General features: G+C 52.0%; 1 protein-coding gene across 2 annotated transcripts in view; it reads left to right on the top strand.

The window, feature by feature from the left end:
• TMEM44 (transmembrane protein 44) overlaps window positions 1-19010 on the top strand; it is a 97389-nt gene that overhangs the window by 21127 nt on the left and 57252 nt on the right. For both annotated transcript variants that reach the window (XM_075338528.1, XM_075338527.1), the window contains exons 2-3: window positions 5454-5580; window positions 14492-14585. In XM_075338528.1, coding sequence (XP_075194643.1) covers window positions 5454-5580; window positions 14492-14585 — 221 coding nt within the window. The remainder of the gene's footprint in view (window positions 1-5453; window positions 5581-14491; window positions 14586-19010) is intronic.

Genomic DNA, 19010 nt, shown 5'->3' with positions numbered 1-19010 from the left:
CGCATAGGAGTTCCTCTGGCCTTTCTCCGGCCTGCTGGACGAAGAGGATTGGGGCTTGGCGGAGGGACGAAAGGACCGAAACCTCGATTGTATTTTCCGTTGCTGAGGTCTCTTTGGTTTGGACTGGGGTAAGGAGGAGTCCTTTCCCTTGGATTCCTTAATAATCTCATCCAATCGTTCACCAAACAAGCGGTCGCCAGCAAACGGCAAACCGGTTAAGAATCTCTTGGAAGCCGAGTCTGCCTTCCATTCGCGCAGCCACATGGCCCTGCGGACTGCCACAGTTAGCGGATGCCACCGCTGTACGGCTAGCAGAGTCTAAAACTGCGTTCATGGCGTAGGAAGAAAAAGCTGACGCCTGAGAAGTCAAAGACGCAACCTGCAGAGCAGAATTGCGTGTGACCGCATTAATCTCAGCCAGACAAGCTGAGATAGCTTGTAGTGCCCAGACGACTGCAAAGGCCGGGGCAAAAGACGCGCCCGTGGCTTCATAGATGGATTTTACCAGGAGCTCTATCTGCCTGTCAGTGGCATCCTTTAGCGATGATCCATCTGCAACCGATACCACAGATCTAGCCGCCAATCTAGAGACTGGGGGATCCACCTTGGGACATTTGAGCCCAACCCTTAACCACGTCAGAGGGGAAGGGGTAACGTGTGTCAGTAAGGCGCTTAGTAAAGCGCTTGTCCGGAACCGCTCTGGGCTTCTGGACAGCATCTCTGAAGTTAGAGTGATCGAAAAACGCACTCCGTGTACGTTTAGGGAACCGAAACTGGTGTTTCTCCTGCTGAGAAGTCGACTCCTCTACCGGTGGCGGCGGGTGAGAGATATCTAACACCTGGTTGATGGACGAGATAAGGTCATTTACTATGGCGTCCCCTTCAGGTGTATCAAGATTGAGAGCAACGTCAGTGTCAGAGCCCTGAGCTGCGACGTCCGCCTCGTCCTCCAGAGAGTCCTCACGCTGGGAACCCGAGCAGCGTGACGAAGTCGGGGAAGATTCCCAGCGGGCCCGCTTAGCCGGTCTGGGACTGTGGTCCAGGCCGGAGTCCTCCACGTGAGACCTAGGGCCCCCCCTGGGAACGTGCTGCGGCGCGGACAGAGAGGGGCCTGGAGGTGAAGACCCAACAGGGCCCGGGGCTTGTGTAAGGACCGGCCTGGACTGCAAAGCTTCAAGCAGCTTGGCAGACCATTTGTCCATAGACTGAGCCATGGATTGTGAGAGTGACTCAGAGTTTTTCAGCAAAAACTGCAAACTCTGTCCCTGCCGCCTGGACAGGGGGAGCAATGGGTTCTACCTGAGCCGAGGGGCCCACTAGTGACCGAGGCTCGGGTTGAGGAAGCAAAACAGGGGTTGAGCATTGCTCACAGTGAGGGTAGGTGGAACCCGCAGGTAACTTAGCCGCACAAGAGGTACAGGTCGCAAAATAACCCTGTGCCTTGGCACCCTTGCTCCTTGTGGACGACATGCTGTTGTCTCCTAGGAGAGTGATCACTGAGGGTATATGGGAAGGGTATACAGCCCGACCGAACAGAAATATATAAATATATATATATAGTATCTATTCCGGCACCCTAAGGGGACCAGCACCGGGTGACCGGTGTGGCTTACCGACCGCTAAAAATCGGAGTGTGTGTCCTCCAGATTCCCTGCCTTAGGTCTCCCAGCGTTGCAGAGCTCTTTCCAGGAAATCCTCCACAGGCAGAATGCCAAAGAAATGGCTGCCGGAGCTCTCAGGGGAGGAGTGGAGCCGTGGGCGGCGTTAGAAAAAGTGCGGGAATCTGGAGTCCCCACAGTGATCAGTGAGGGGGGAGGAAACATACAGGATGCTCCGGCCCTCACAGCCGACGTCAGGCCGGCCGTCCCGCCCTTACCCCTGATAGACAGGCCCGGGGGCGGGAGTTTTGCTACTAGGCCGCAATTGAAGCCGGGGACTAAATTTAAGACCGCGGCCGACACACAGGCGCGGTCGGCGCGGAAGTCCGCCGGCCGTCACAAATAAGCAGCTGCTGCAGCGTCCGGGATGAAGGCGCTCCATGCACATCCCCCATGGGGATACAGAGTACCGTTAGTGATGCAGGGCCCGGTCACTGAGGATAAATAAACTCCTGTCCGACAGATTCCCACAGGGGCTGCGGAGGGAGCACGGTCCCAGTGGATGGATGACTGCTCAGGATCCCACTTCTCCCAGAGCCGCTAAGGGATGGTGAAGGAGACGGCATGAGGCTCCGGCCTTTGTACCCACAATGGGTACTTCAACCTTAACAGCACCGCCGACTTAGTGGGGTGAGAAGGGAACATGCCGGGGGCCCCGTGGGGGCCCACTTTTCTTCCAACCGATATAACTAATCTGAGAATTCATGAGTGGATGTGTGCCTCCTTCCACACAAAGCATAAAACTGAGGAGCCCGTGATGCACGGGAGGGTGTATAGGCAGAGGGGAGGGGTTACACTTTTTAAAGTGTAATACTTTGTGTGGCCTCCGGAGGCAGAAGCTATACACCCAATTGTCTGGGTCTCCCAATGGAGCGACAAAGAAATTGCAATTTTTTGCCAAAAAACTCAAATTTATAATAAGTACAGTTGGAATTTTTAGTGCTGAAGTGCACATTTAGTGCTGGCTTTTTGTTTTTTCTACAGTAACCCAGATGTGTTTGCACATCTCTCATGAGAGACCCGGGCATATAAGGATATACCATAAACACTTTATAGATGTGGGACCCACCTCTATCTCCTCACTCCAGCTGGTGGCCGACCACCGGTGAGTTGTGCATGTGCTGGCTCTCTACACTCAATGCTATTGGTATTGAAAGACAGACAAGCAAATACTCTGAGCTTGTAACACTTGTTTGCAGATTTAGGCCGTCCACTCCCCACATAAAAAGCAATGGGGAGGTTGTTGTGTTGGTTTCTCAGCACTTTCCATAACTGCCATTGAGTTTATGAATCTGACCACCTCTCTATAGGCGTCTATGGAGAAGGCAGCCTGGCTAAATTAGTGGAGGGGGCGATTGATGGATCTCTTGAATCTCCCTAAGTTTGATCCAGTGACTACGCTATAGATGTTTCTGATGAGAATCATGGACGGACATAACATTGCTGTAACCAAGAGCTTCTGTCAGACAGAACTATTTTACCTCAAAGAGCTCATATACTGTTGTTGCACAGGGTCCCTTTTTGTCTACCACTTATGAGAATATTCCTATAATTGCCAGATGATATTATTTGGATTTCAAATATCCAAAGTGCTATAATGGTCAGTTTACAACAGATATGCATCAAGTTCTCTGACCATAAGGAAGTATAGTAGTGGATAGTTCGTCACCTGGCAGTCACTCTGGTTCTTAAAGGGGAATTCCGATCTTCAAGTTCCCATCCCAATAAGTAGTGGTAGTGGTAGTGGTAGTGGTAGTGGTAGTGGTAGTGGTAGTGGTAGTGGTAGTGGTAGTGGTAGTGGTAGTGGTAGTGGTAGTGGTAGTGGTAGTGGTAGTGGTAGTGGTAGTAGTAGTAGTAGTAGTAGTAGTAGTAGTAGTAGTAGTAGTAGTAGTAGTAGTAGTAGTAGTAGTAGTAGTAGTAGTAGTAGTAGTAGTAGTAGTAGTAGTAGTAGTAGTAGTAGTAGTAGTAGTAGTAGTAGTAGTAGTAGTAGTAGTAGTAGTAGTAGTAGTAGTAGTAGTAGTAGTAGTAGTAGTAGTAGTAGTAGTAGTAGTAGTAGTAGTAGTAGTAGTAGTAGTAGTAGTAGTAGTAGTAGTAGAAGGTGGTAGTAGTAGTAGTAGTAGAAGGTGGTAGTAGTAGTAGTAGTAGAAGGTGGTAGTAGTAGTAGTAGTAGTAGAAGGTGGTAGTAGTAGTAGTAGTAGTAGAAGGTGGTAGTAGTAGTAGTAGTAGTAGAAGGTGGTAGTGGTAGTAGTAGTAGTAGAAGGTGGTAGTGGTAGTAGTAGTAGTAGAAGGTGGTAGTAGTAGTAGTAGTAGTAGAAGGTGGTAGTAGTAGTAGTAGTAGTAGAAGGTGGTAGTAGTAGTAGAAGGTAGTAGTAGTAGTAGTAGTAGTAGAAGGTAGTAGTAGTAGTAGTAGTAGTAGTAGTAGTAGAAGGTAGTAGTAGTAGTAGTAGTAGTAGTAGTAGTAGAAGGTAGTAGTAGTAGTAGATTATCAAATACATTCAATTAGAAATGTAACATCGTTCTCCTGATTATAGCCATGTCTTTTAGCTTAGGTACCCATGATTACGACTATGGGAAACTGTCACTATATGAGTGAATGTAATTATGGATACATAAGCTGAAATGCCCTGCACATGAGATAAGAGACCTATTGTAGGTAATCAGGAGAACTATACTACATTTCTAATTGGAGGTATTTGCTAATATTATTACACATACTTCATATTGGGATAGGATTTTGGAGATGGGAATAACCCAGTTTTTTTCTGCTTCCAACTCTTATGAACTGACTGCCCCATTTTTGCCTAATAATCCCTTGAGACAGATCCTATAGGCACAAGATAATCAGTTACTCACAAGTGTGATTTTAGTATTCTGGCTAATCAGTATGTACATGTATGTGTATTATGTGGTAGATGATATTGTAGATAACCTGTTCCACTGTCTTATGCAAGGTTCATGGTCTAAGTTTGGGGATCGGGGGTGAGGTATCAGACAGAAACTTGTTTGCCGGTATTCTCTGATTCTCAGACCCTGAATTATATTATTCTACATAAGGGTGTGGGTTTGTTTGGTTATTTTTGGGGGGGGGGATTTGGGGGGGAGGGTTTTGTTCCCTTCATAATACATGAAATCTTGATATTACACAGGATCCAGAATAGTGGAGTGTTTATATGGCACAATCACTCGGAGGCTATCAAATGTTTCTTTTCTCTACTGTTTACCTGGGTGTCACCTGATTTACTGGTTTTGTAATAAATATCTCCAAGGAAGCTACTAATCTTTATTAGAATTTAGAGTTGGTGCAAATCGATACTCAGGACTCAGTCCAGCAGCCAGGCCCATAATCTCAGGTCACTGGACGCGAGCCCTGAGTACCACCTCCATCTTCTGGCATCCTCAAGTCTTCTTTTGATTAGCCGGCCTGGGGTGATTTTCAAATCTGTATCACACTACAATGATGATTTTACCACAGGTTGGCTAATCTTAAGAAGGGCCATAGATTCTTGGATGTAGGAACCAGTTCTCCGGGCTGCCATCAGGGCTGCACGTTGCCTAAAAGTATTTGTCATATACTTGTGCTGCTGATCTTTTATTGCAAATGAACTGGTTATTGTATTACCATATATAATCGTAATTTGCTTGAATTATGAGAGTTCAGACTGTATCATTTTGTCATATTTCACAGGAAAAGTAGTGCTACATGTAGAGTTTTTCCATCAATACAATGGACGCCTTGAAGGCTCCGGACAGACTTTATTATTGGTATTCTAAAAATTTTTTTATTATATTGTTTAGACACTTCTACTTGAGGTGTAAGCGAAAGTCAACCTATGAAGATTCGGTGTTCTGGAACATATATGGGTTTTTTGGTTCTATGTGTAATACAATTGGGGCCTTATTGTCAAAACAGCTTACTATACAGGTGTCACAAACCACCGGGGGGGTCACTCAGAAATCCCCCGCGCTGGCTACCAGTACGTCACAATCGGGGGGTAACAAGTGGGGGTCACCCCTACTTTATACCTCCCGACCGACAGACAGAGCACGTGACGCGCTCTCTAGCGCCCCTCTTATAGTCAGGCCAATTATGGAATTGCCCGACAATAAGCAAGGAGGCCGCTATACTACTTATGCCGATTATTGAAGGGTCCCCGGTGAGAGTAGGGTATATATTCCCCCGACCTCCGCGGGCGGAATATATAATATCTTCCCGGATCTCACTGGCCTCCCCACAATAATCCTTGGCACAACTCGCTGCCACCAACCGATTTACGGTAACTATTAGCCGAACACACAGACGTGGGATTCAAGATCGAGATAACAGAACAGCCCAAGATTAATTATATAATTTAATCGCCTAAGGCACACTAGAAACTACAATATATACAATAGGGAATCTACAGAATATACATATGTCAGAGTACAGTTACAGATAAAGCATGGTTTACAAACAGATATGCAATTCAATCAGTTACCTTGTGTGTCTGGCCACAGGGGGGCGCTGTAGACCAGGTTTCTAGGATTCTTCCTCACAGGTCTTTCCCAACCAGGCCCCCGAGCAGAAGAACGCTGGAAAATGGCCGAAGTAGGGTTATCAACCTGGGCAGATCCAGGTCCCCTCCTACCTTAGTGACCTCACAGGGAAGCACTGCCACTCCCCCTGCATGGATCAGAATTATCCAGCAAAGGGGATTTTGGCTATAACTTTGCCTGGGAGCGTCGTAGGCAGACGCCAATGCTCTCATTGTGACAGTTATGAATTTAGCTACAGAACGAGGGGACTCATGACCTGTCTGCCAGTTCCCCATTGGCTGATATCACGCCTGGGGCATTTCCCAATGTCCTGTTCCCATAAAAAGGGGGTGCCGGCATCGTCCACATGCGGAGACACCATTTTTATGGTTGCCATATTTATCGGAAATATGGCTTGCGAGATATGAACCATTTTTTACTGGAGTCGTTCTGTCTGGCTATTTCCATAGCCTTGCTAACTAGCTAGCAGCTCCTACTACAGGGTGACGGCAGGGAGTCATCCTGTGTCCATTGTCCTAAAGCCACCTAATTTCCATATCACAGGACATGGCCATGGATTTGTTGCTAAACCAGTTGTGTGAAGGGAAGGGGGTAGTGACACCAGGAGAGGGCTTCCTGACATGACTTGAATGTCATGATTTATCGTCATATCTCCGGATTTACCTCACACCTCCCCCCTTTTGAGGGCGCTAGGGGGCAGCACACTCCGGTGTTCCCCCGTGCGCCCGTCCGCGACCTCTCCTTGTCGGGACAGCCCGTCTGCGTTACCGTGGTCACGGCCCCTTTTGTGGCGAATGGTGAAGTTGTATTGCTGGAGCGCAAGGCTCCATCGCAACAATCGCCCATTCGTCCCAGAGACGGTGTGCAACCAGCTGAGGGGATTGTGGTCCGTCTCCACGATGAAGTGGCGCCCGTATAGATAGGGTTGCAGACGCTGCAGGGCCCACACTATGGCCAGGCACTCCTTCTCCATTGTGGAATAGGCAACTTCCCTTGGTAACAGCTTCCTGCTCAGGTACAAGACTGGGTGCTCTTGGCTCGCAGAGTCCACCTGGCTGAGCACCGCACCGAGGCCGAAGTCACTGGCGTCGGTCTGTACTACAAACGGCCGCGTGAAGTCGGCTGCCTGTAGCACGGGCGGGCTGGACAGGGCGTCCTTTAGGGCCCGGAAGGCTGTCTCGCAGTCCATTGTCCAATCGACTGCAGAGGGCAGCTTCTTCTTGGTGAGGTCCGTCAGGGGCTTTGCCAGGCTACTATAGCATGGAACAAACCTCCTATAGTACCCAGCGGTCCCCAAGAAGGACATCACCTGCTTCTTGGTCCTGGGGGTGGGCCAGGATGCGATGGCCTCCACTTTCTCAGGCTCGGGCTTCAGCGTTCCCCCACCTACCCGGTGACCGAGGTACTGGACCTCGCTCATGGCCAGCTGACACTTTCCCGGCTTGATGGTCAAACCTGCCCGGTGGATCCGCCTGAGCACCTGTGCTAGATGCTCTAGGTGGTCCTCCCAGGTGGGACTGAAGACGGCAATGTCATCTAGGTACGCGGCCGCGTACCCTTCAAGTCCCTTGAGCAGGGTGTTGACCATCCGCTGGAAAGTGGCAGGGGCATTCCTCATCCCGAATGGCATCACCGTGGACTCGTACAGTCCAAATGGGGTAATAAAGGCAGAGCGTTCCCTGGCCTTGCGAGTCAGGGGGATCTGCCAATATCCCCGGCTCAGATCCATGATGGTCAGGTACTGAGCCCCGGCCAACTGATCGAGCAGGTCATCGATGCGTGGCATTGGGTACGCATCGGCGACCGTGACCGCATTGAGCCCCCTGTAGTCCACGCAGAACCGAGTGGTTCGGTCCTTCTTAGGGACGAGGACTACAGGCGAGGCCCAAGCGCTGTTGGATGCCTGGATCACCCCCAGGTTCAGCATCTCGTCAATCTCCTGGCGCATGTGTTGCTGCACCTCCAGGGAGACCCGATATGCTGAACGCCGGATCGGGGGATGATCCCCAGTGTCCACGTGATGGACAGCCAAGTCAGTCCTTCCGGGCTGGTTGGTAAACAACCCCCGGAAGGGGTGTAGGGTGGCCCACAGCTGGGACCGTTGGTCCTCCAAGAGCTGGTGGCCAACCTCTACATCCTCAATGGATCCGCCTGCCCTAACCTGGGCTAGCATATCCAAGAGGGTTTCCGCTTCTCCCTCCTCGGGCAGGTTGCACACAGGGAGTGCACATGCCTCCCGCTCATGATGTGCCTTCATCATGTTCACATGGAAGGGCTTCCGCCTTCCACGGGCAGGGTCCAGGGTGACCAGGTACGTTACAGGGTTGAGCTGCTGGTACACGAGGTATGGGCCTTCCCAGGCTGCCTGAAGCTTGTCCTGTGGTACGGGGACCAGTACCCACACCTTTTGACCCACTTGGTAGGTCCTCTCACAAGCGTTCTGGTCGTACCAACGCTTCTGATCGGCCTGGGCTTGAGCCATATTGTCGTGTACCAGTTGCGTCAAGGCCTGCATTTTGTCCCGGAAGCGCATGACATACTCGATAACCGACACTCCAGGGGTGGCCAAATCCCCTTCCCAAGCCTCTTTCACCAGAGCCAGGGGGCCCCGCACACGTCGCCCGTACAGGAGCTCAAACGGTGAGAATCCTGTTGAGGCCTGTGGAACCTCCCGGTAAGCAAATAACAGGTGTGGGAGATACCGCTCCCAGTCACGCCCATGGGAGTCGACCAACATCTTAAGCATCTGCTTTAAGGTGCCATTGAACCGCTCGCACAGGCCATTAGTCTGTGGATGGTACGGGCTGGCCACCAGATGTCGCACCTGGACTTGCTTACAGAGGGTCTCCATCAGCTGGGACATGAATTGGGTCCCCCGGTCGGTGAGCATTTCCTGGGGAAAACCCACTCGGGAGAAAATCTCCAGCAATGCGGTGGCCACCTTGTCAGCCCGAATGGACGACAAGGCCACTGCTTCTGGGTACCGGGTGGCATAGTCCACTACCGTCAGTATGAAGCGTTTCCCGGAGCTGCTGGGGATGGCCAGCGGGCCGACCAGATCCACAGCCACCCTCCTGAAAGGCTCATCGATGATGGGCAGAGATACCAGTGGGGCTTTGGGGCGTGGCCCCGCCTTCCCCACTCTCTGACAGGTTTCACACGAACGGCAGTAGGCAGCCACATCGGCCCCCCATTTTTGGCCAGTAGAAATGCTGGTTTAACCTGGCCTTGGTCTTAGCGATCCCTAGGTGTCCGGCCATCGGAATCTCATGTGCGATCCGCAACAACTCCGTCCGGAACGGATAGGGTACCACCAACTGTCGGTCCCTGGGCCACGCCTCCGGTGAACCCTGCTGGACCGTGGCCCGGTACAGCCGTCCTTGGTCCCAGACCACTCGCTCCGGGTCCGAGTCCGAGGGAGGCTGTGCCGCCTGCTCCTTAAGAGCTTTCAGGCTGTCGTCAGCTTCTAACGCTGCCTGAAACCCCTGACTAGATGTGGCCAGAATCGACGAGACTGTCACATCTTCAGTCAGTACCCCGGGACCTGTGTCCTGGCCTCCACCTGACTCGGCTGCCACTTGGTCAGAAGGGGAAGAGCTATCGGACCTCCGGGAGGCCCCTTGGCTTCCAGCACTCCCACTGCGGGTGACAGCGGCCACAGCCGCTGCGACCGTGGGTCGTGCCTGCTCCTCCTCCGTTCCTGACCAAGTCGCCGGTTCAGGCAGACCTACCTGGCTTCCTGACACCCCGGTTGTGGGGGAACCCTGCACCGAGATCTTACCTGGGAGCACTTCCGCTCCTGGACCGGCCCCAATCTCACCTGCCTGTTCCCCCCCTGCAGCAACAGAACCCCGCTGTGAAATCTCTGGGGACCCCACATTTGCTGTGGTAGCCCCCACCCCACACACTGGTCCTCCCCCTGCAGCACCCTGCTCTCTGCTTATCCCTGCAGAGGGCAGCAGATCCCAGCTCACAGGCTGGTTACTTGTAGAGGCATTGTCACACCTTTCTCTGACCCCCTCCCCTGTCACAGCTGCAGCTGTGTGTGTGTCTATGGTGTCTGTGCAAGCAGAAATATCAGAGTTCACTCCCTCCTCCCTTACATCTTTCATAGATAACACATTAACATTGTCCGGAGGCACGTCAGCACTGGCTGAAGGTTCAGCCTTTGGGGCGGGGCCAAACTGGGAGGTTATTTGCCCCAAATCTGTCCCAAGTAGCATGTTTGCAGGGATCCGATCAGTTACCCCCACCTCCCTCACCCCTCGCCCTGCGCCCCAGTCCACATAAATGTCAGCAACAGGCAGCGCCGGGTCAATGCCTCCAATCCCGGAGACAGCGAGGGTTTTTCCAGGGATCAAGTCTTGGGGGGACACCATCTCAGGCCGCACCAGAGTCACCTCCGAGGCGCTGTCTCGCAGTCCTATGGTCACAGACTGGCCGACGGTGACAGGTTGGAAGCTGTCCAGGGACCTACCACCACCCCCACCCACACAATACACCTTGGGCGGCCCTTGGGACGGGGACGGAGCCGGGGCCTTGGGACGCTGAGGGCACATGGCCTTGAAGTGTCCAGGTAGGTTGCACTGGTGGCACCGTCTTGGTTCTGCCACGGGCCTGGAGAGGGGAGTTGAGGGGGACACCCCCTGCAGTCTAGGGGCAGGTGGGGCAGTCGCAGAGTTCATCTTACCCCCTCTCCAGGTGCTGCTGGTGGCTGCTCTCCTGGCTTCAGGAGCCCGATTGTTGGTGTAGTCATCTGCCAGGGCAGCTGTAGCCGTGGATCCCTTTGGCTTCTGGTCTCGGATGAACTGGCGGAGATCCTCAGGGCAGTTCCACAAGAGTTGCTCCGTGATGAACAAGTCCAGGATCTCCGGTCCGGTGGAAAGCTGCAGGCCTTGGGTCCAGTGGTCGGCAGCTCGGGCAAGTGCCCGCCGGTGGTCAGCCCAGGAGTCCTTTGGTCCCTTCTGCAGCGTCCGGAACTTCTTGCGGTAGGACTCCGGGGTGAGGTTGTACTGTTGGATCAGGGCCCGCTTGATGGTGTCGTAGCCCTGATCCGCCTCAGCAGGCAAGTCCCCAAGGATATCCAGGGCCTTACCCCTTAAACGGGGGGTCAGGTATTTGGCCCACTGGTCCTTGTTCAGATGATGCTGCAAGCAAGTCCGTTCAAAAGCAGTCAAGAAAGAGTCCAAGTCTCCATCCTTCTCCAGCACTGGGAAGTCCTCAACACGGACCTTTGGAAGTTTGGTGTCTGGAAGGTCACGGGTGGCTGATGAGGGCCGGAGCTGAGCTAGCTGCAGCTGGTAGTTACGCTCTGCCTGGCGCTCTTCACGCGCTGCTTGCCGCTCACGCTCGGCCATGAGTTCCTTGTAGCCCTCCCGGTCTCCAGCCTGGCGTAGGGCCATAGCCATTTGAAGAAGGCTATCCGAGCCTCCCAGGCTCGGTGGAATGGCACGTGGTGATCTGCGGCCCGCTGCGGAGCCTGGTGCTTCACTGTCCATTGCAGAGCGGAGGGCTGGCGTCTGGCTCGTTGAGGACCCTTGGGCGAGCTGCTCCTCATCTTGTCCAGCAGTGCCAGGTTGCGCAATGTCCTCGGCAGAACGGTTTTCTGGCGTCGAGCTCCTGGAGGACTCGTGGGCAACCTCCTCATTGCTGTCCACAGCACCGTCCTCCCTCTCTTCGGCTCCTGCCTTAGCATTGGCCAGTTGCATAGCTCTGCTCCTGGTGCCATCAGCCATTCTTGCAGACTTTTGGTCACTGACACAGAACTGACACCTGATGCCTCCACACACCTTACAGTATCTGCACTCTGACACTCTAGTGTTGAGCTAGTCTGAAGACCCCAGCAGCCACAGCTGCTGCAGGCAGTCTTTAGTGTCTGGAAGTATGGGTCTCACACTCACACACACTATTATCTCGATCCCACCGCTATGCCACCAATATGTCACAAACCACCGGGGGGGTCACTCAGAAATCCCCCGCGCTGGCTACCAGTACGTCACAATCGGGGGGTAACAAGTGGGGGTCACCCCTACTTTATACCTCCCGACCGACAGACAGAGCACGTGACGCGCTCTCTAGCGCCCCTCTTATAGTCAGGCCAATTATGGAATTGCCCGACAATAAGCAAGGAGGCCGCTATACTACTTATGCCGATTATTGAAGGGTCCCCGGTGAGAGTAGGGTATATATTCCCCCGACCTCCGCGGGCGGAATATATAATATCTTCCCGGATCTCACTGGCCTCCCCACAATAATCCTTGGCACAACTCGCTGCCACCAACCGATTTACGGTAACTATTAGCCGAACACACAGACGTGGGATTCAAGATCGAGATAACAGAACAGCCCAAGATTAATTATATAATTTAATCGCCTAAGGCACACTAGAAACTACAATATATACAATAGGGAATCTACAGAATATACATATGTCAGAGTACAGTTACAGATAAAGCATGGTTTACAAACAGATATGCAATTCAATCAGTTACCTTGTGTGTCTGGCCACAGGGGGGCGCTGTAGACCAGGTTTCTAGGATTCTTCCTCACAGGTCTTTCCCAACCAGGCCCCCGAGCAGAAGAACGCTGGAAAATGGCCGAAGTAGGGTTATCAACCTGGGCAGATCCAGGTCCCCTCCTACCTTAGTGACCTCACAGGGAAGCACTGCCACTCCCCCTGCATGGATCAGAATTATCCAGCAAAGGGGATTTTGGCTATAACTTTGCCTGGGAGCGTCGTAGGCAGACGCCAATGCTCTCATTGTGACAGTTATGAATTTAGCTACAGAACGAGGGGACTCATGACCTGTCTGCCAGTTCCCCATTGGCTGATATCACGCCTGGGGCATTTCCCAATGTCCTGTTCCCATAAAAAGGGGGTGCCGGCATCGTCCACATGCGGAGACACCATTTTTATGGTTGCCATATTTATCGGAAATATGGCTTGCGAGATATGAACCATTTTTTACTGGAGTCGTTCTGTCTGGCTATTTCCATAGCCTTGCTAACTAGCTAGCAGCTCCTACTACAGGGTGACGGCAGGGAGTCATCCTGTGTCCATTGTCCTAAAGCCACCTAATTTCCATATCACAGGACATGGCCATGGATTTGTTGCTAAACCAGTTGTGTGAAGGGAAGGGGGTAGTGACACCAGGAGAGGGCTTCCTGACATGACTTGAATGTCATGATTTATCGTCATATCTCCGGATTTACCTCACAACAGGTATGTATAATATGCATATAATGTGTAATCATTTTTATTGTGTATCACAAAAAAACATCCTGTTGAGCCCTCCACCCCTCCCCCCCACCATTGATTGCCCAATAAATCTTCTCTGTAGCACTCTGGTCATCAGGCAGAAATACTGAGCTCCTATGTGAGCACCCACGCAGAGTGGTGTATAGGCGCAATATAAAGCTATGAGCTGGAACGCTAGTCTGTGCATGGTCTTGTAGACTTTCCGTTGAGACTTTACACCACTCTCGGCAGGAGCTCAGTGCTAAATAGGAGATACAACATCTGCAAGGCATTTGTATGTTGTCCCTGTGTTTGTGTGGGTTTCCTCCTGGTTCTCCTGTTTCCTCTCCCACTCCAAAGACATACTGATAGGGAATTTAGATTGTGAGCCCCAATGGGGACAGTGATGATCACGTCTGTAAAGTGCTGTGGAATTAATAGCGCAATATTAGTGAGTAAAATAAATACATTTTTCAGCAATTGACAGGAATCTCAGGATCTGATTCCCAAGCAAATTGGAAGACCAGTATAGGCCCCTAAATGTTAGACAATTGTTGGCCAAAACTGCTAATATCAACCAACAGACCAAAGTGTAGGTGGCCCTCGACAGATGATTGTTGATGTAGTGAAGGATCCAAAATGTGCGATTTCAGACTGTCAATCCCTTTGTTCTCTAGAGGCAAACCTTGCACCAGAGATGTCTGGCAGTAGCACTCATAGGTGGGTATGAAAAATTTGGGCGAGATAGTTGCCATCAAAATGATTGCCTAAACCATAGCATATCCTACAGCTATGTAAAGTAAATGGTGGTGAAGGCGGAGGTTAAGTTTAGGTAAATATAAGTAAAAGTAATTTGACAATGTGAAAGATATTTTTCCCATGAAACATTAATGGCATAGATAAGACCATTGTGATAGGTGGGTGTGCCATCCCTGTGACTCCCCCACCTATCATCACATATTAATATGCATCCTAAATATTTTCAGGGTAGCACTTTTTTTTCCTTTTCTTTAATATTTGGTTTACATTTAAACTGTTATCATGTGTTTCTTATTTTTAACAGATTATCACTGGAGCGTATATGGCATTGTCAGATGTTATAAACTTTGTGTTGACTTTATTCCCGGCATGTAACTCCAGCTTCAGAGTGAGAATGAGTAAGAAAGACCTAATTACTACCTATTGGGTGAGGGGGTGGGGGGGTTGAGATTATGTATGAATTTTCGCAGGACTTGTCCAAATATGAGTATGGCATCATGGGCACATTTTGCGAATTTTTACAAGAAAAGGTTTTATTCTTAAGAGTTGTCCATTACTAGGACAACCACTTCTCACTCCCCATGTTTGCCCTCATTAAAATTAAGACTTTTCACCTCCTGTACCAGCGCAGTTCCAGTGGTGCTGGCACTCACATTCTCCCTAAGCCCTGCGACTAATCACCGCCGGCTTCTCTCTCCCCGCCTTCAAACATATATAAGTAATCAACAGGTGAGAGCTGTGACTGGCCTCTCATTTCCTGTTATTACTTATACCTCTGAAGGTGGGGAAAGGGAAGCTGCGGTGAATGGGCGTAGGGCTCACGTGAGCCCCGGGAATGCTGGAACCTCGCCGGCACAAGAGGGGAGTATAGACTTTTTAATTTTAATGGGGGTAACATAGGGAACGAGCAGGAGTTGTCTTAACAGTGTGTGGCGCCCCTGACCTGGTCAGGCACCACAGAGTATTGCACCCATGCGGGAGCAATGCTTCCAGGTAATCTCCAAAGGCCAGGATGAGGTGCACACACAAACATATAGTGATCAGGCCTCCCACATCACCAGAGGGGACCCTTGGGTAGCCAGAAGGGGTTAACTTTCAATTCCCAGCTGGGGGTGTGTTCAGGGGCTGGTTGCTAGGAAGCAGGGCAGAGAGAGAGGAGGAAGTGAGGGAGTCGAGAGGAAGGAGTTGAAGTGTATGGAGGGGGAGCAGAGAAGCTCCCGTGCAGACAGGTCCTGAGGAGTGCTGTAGCTGAAAGCGGAGGAGAACGGAGTACTGTGGGTCGGCCTGAAGAGCATCCAGAGAAAGGGGTGGCTGAGTACGGAGATCCCAGTATCCGAGCACACAAGGGGAACTAGGTCCCCAGAACAGGCAGCAGATCATCCAGAGCTGCTTAACCTACAGGTTGGGGGGGGTACTTCATGCCCTCACCACGACTACACAGAGCTTGAGCCAAGCAGCACACCAGGCCCATAAGGGGACAGGGCCAGAAGCCATCCCACTAAGGCCACGCTGCCGGCAGACGAGCCAGAGAGAGGGGAGCAGGGTGGTAACAGCTTCCCTGGAGGGGTCCTACTACGCTTCAAGCAAAGGATCCTCCTAAAACAGAAAGAGTGCAAGGAAGGCGAGTGGACAGCTACCCTCAGAACGGCCTCCTGGAATTCCTGGTTCCACCTGGTTATCACAGTGTCGCCCGGGCATCTCACCGTGACCTCCAAACAGTGAGTAAACACGTTGAAAGACTTCTTGGACTGTGTTTGAGTCATTCTGCGACCTGTGGTCCCACACACATACACCGGGCCCTGGGGCTTGCCTCACTCTCAGGAGGCTACTATATCCAACTGCACCCACCATCAGCCCCAGGCGTCCCCTAACCTGCAGTGGCGGTCCCCACTGACCGCAATACTGAGAGTGGCGTCACGATCAAAACTGAAGATTCCCTACCTGTGACCAGCACCAGCTACGTGGAGTCCCTGAAGGTATGCACCGATACAACACCTGTGGGGCTTCACATCTGGCGTCACGAACAGGATAAGGACTAGACCTGTTCAGACAGGTGACCGTGTGCCTCAGAGGTCCGACCGCAAAAATTGAACCGCCGCCATATTGCCATCTTCAAAAGCGCGCGCTGCAGCCCGCGCGAAGGAGAAGAGCACCGCCCACGAAGAGGTGTGGCCGCCCCAGAATCCCCACAATTCAGAGAGCGTTCTGACCCAGGAAGTGGAAAGGGAGCGCGCAGATTTCTGAAGAAAAATGGACGCTGCAGGAGGTAATGCCCCTGGTCAGGGCGACGCAGCCCAAGCGATGCCAGCCCCTGTCGCGCTGGACGCCGCAGTCGCAGCTGCGCCGGCCGAAGTCGCCCCCATAATGCCAGTGTCCTTGTTGTATGCCCCAGGGGCGCAATGGCTGCCTCAATACGCCGGTAAAATAGACACGCTGACCGGGTTTAAGAAAAAGATCAACACCCTGCTAGACATGCACGCGATGACTGGTAAACAGAGGGCCGCTGTGGTGCTGGGACAATTGACTGGAGCAGCAGAATTGGAAGCTGAGTCCTGGGCCAATGATGACCGGAGCTCTGTTGAGACCATCTTTGCCAAACTAGCAGCTGCTTTTGAACACCGCACGGAGGGAGAGCTGAGAACGGACTTCTATCACTGCCGTCAGAAGCCCCAAGATAGTATAAGAGACTATGCCCTCAGGCTGCAGGCTACACTACGGGCTCTCAAGCTGGTGGACCCTGTCAGTGACCAGGAAGGAAACCGGATGATGAAGGAACAATTCCTGCGGGGCCTGCGCTCTCCTGAGGATGGGAAGCAGATGAAGCTGTGGTCCCTAGAACACCCCGACATGGACTTTGCCATTCTGAAAGACCGGGCAGTGAAAGCACTCCAACCCCCTGTGGACACAGACCCTGCCAGTTCCACGGCTGCAGGAGCGGAATCCTCCACGCAGGCCCTGATGACTGCAAAAGGACTCAACGCGCCAGCAGAGACCATAAGTACGCTATCCTCCCAAGTGCAGCAGCTCACTAAGGACGTCGCACAAATCCTGAAAGCAATGCAGTTGCCCTCAGAGACCAAAGTCCCTCATCAGATCCTGCTAGCCGACAACCCAGAGGACGTCCCTTGGATGCGGAGGAGAAGGGGTCCCCCAACTCAAGGCAGGAGCAGTGATCGCTATGACTCAGCTGGACAACCCATCTGTCGTCGTTGCCAGAAGGCAGGTCACTATGCAAGGGCCTGTCCTTTAAACGAGTCAAACCTGGGGCCGAGGGCCAGTCCTCAGGATTAAGAAGATCAGGCCCAAGTCGCTGCTGTGATCAGTACGTGGGTGGACGTCCTGTCCTGTCCATCGTCTTGGACGGGATCCCTACCCCGGCATTATTGGACACCGGCTCTCAGGTCACCACGATCCCGCATGTCCTTTATCGGAGGTTTTGGTCGGACGGCGATCTCCGACCACCGGACCCCTCCCTCACCATCTATGCTGCCAACGGACAACCTATAGACCAGATCGGGGTCAAAGAGGTAACCATAAAGGTGGGAAGGCAGGAAATGAAGGGACAAGGACTGATTGTTGTGGACACTGATGTTAGAGAAAGGAACCCGCAAATGATTTTAGGCACTAATGTCATAGAAAATTGCCTAGGGGAAGTGTTGTTGTTGCTTCACCAGATTGTTGAAGGTGCTGACGGCAGGTCGCAAAGAGCCTTGCAAAAGGAGATCCGAATCATTCTGAGGAAGCAACAGGTAAAACAGACTGGCGGTGAGATTGGTAGTGTACGGGTGATGGATGCAAACCCCATTGTGATACCCCCACGGAGTGAAATGATGATGTGGTGTAGAGCAGCGGTAGGTCTCAGAGGACAAGATTACCAGGCTGTACTAGAGCCCACTCATTCAGACCACTGGCCCACGATTCTGACAGCCAGGGGGGTAGTTGATGTACACAAGGGACGAGTGCCTGTACGAGTGTTGAACTGTGGGGAGGAGGAAGCCAGACTACCAAGGTACGCTACCATAGCCAAACTGTTTACATGCTCAGATGACGCCATAACACCTGTAGGTCCCCTGACACAAGCTGACTCAAAAGAGGGCGAGACCTCCCAAAAGCAGTTAGAGGACTGGTGCCAGAAACTACACGTGGGGACTGACTCTACACCCGACTACCAGAAACATGGGGTTTACAGGGTCGTGCAGGAATACGAGCAGGTCTTTAGTAAGAACCCACTAGACTTTGGTAGGATCAAAGGGGTGCAACATCACATACCCACAGGCAGTCATCCTCCCATTAAGGAAAGACATAGGCCTATTCCACCAGCCCATTACCAGCGCACAAAGGACATGCTGAAGGACATGAAGGAGGCAGGAGTCATAAGGGACAGTTGCAGCCCCTGGGCAGCTCCCCTAGTCCTGGTAAGAAAGAAGGATGGCACGATGAGGATGTGTGTGGATTACAGACGGATAAATCAGATAACACACAAGGATGCCTACCCTTTGCCAAGGATAGAGGAATCCCTCGCTGCCTTGAAAGCCTCTAACTACTTTTCTACCCTAGATCTTACTAGTGGCTACTGGCAAGTATCTGTAGCAGAAGAAGATCGGGAGAAGACGGCCTTCACCACCCCAATGGGCCTCTGTGAGTTCAACAGCATGCCATTTGGACTCTGCAATGCCCCCGGGACCTTCCAGAGGCTTATGGAATGCTGCCTAGGGCACCTCAACTTTGAAACCGTCCTGCTCTACCTGGATGATGTCATCGTGTACTCCAAGACCTACGAGGACCACCTGAAACACCTGGCTGAAGTCTTTGAAGCACTATCC

This window comes from Anomaloglossus baeobatrachus, chromosome 3, assembly GCF_048569485.1.
Source record: "Anomaloglossus baeobatrachus isolate aAnoBae1 chromosome 3, aAnoBae1.hap1, whole genome shotgun sequence".
Lineage (NCBI taxonomy): Eukaryota > Metazoa > Chordata > Amphibia > Anura > Aromobatidae > Anomaloglossus > Anomaloglossus baeobatrachus.
The sequence above is the reverse complement of the archived record's forward strand: the minus strand, read 5'-3'. Positions and strand labels throughout refer to the sequence as shown.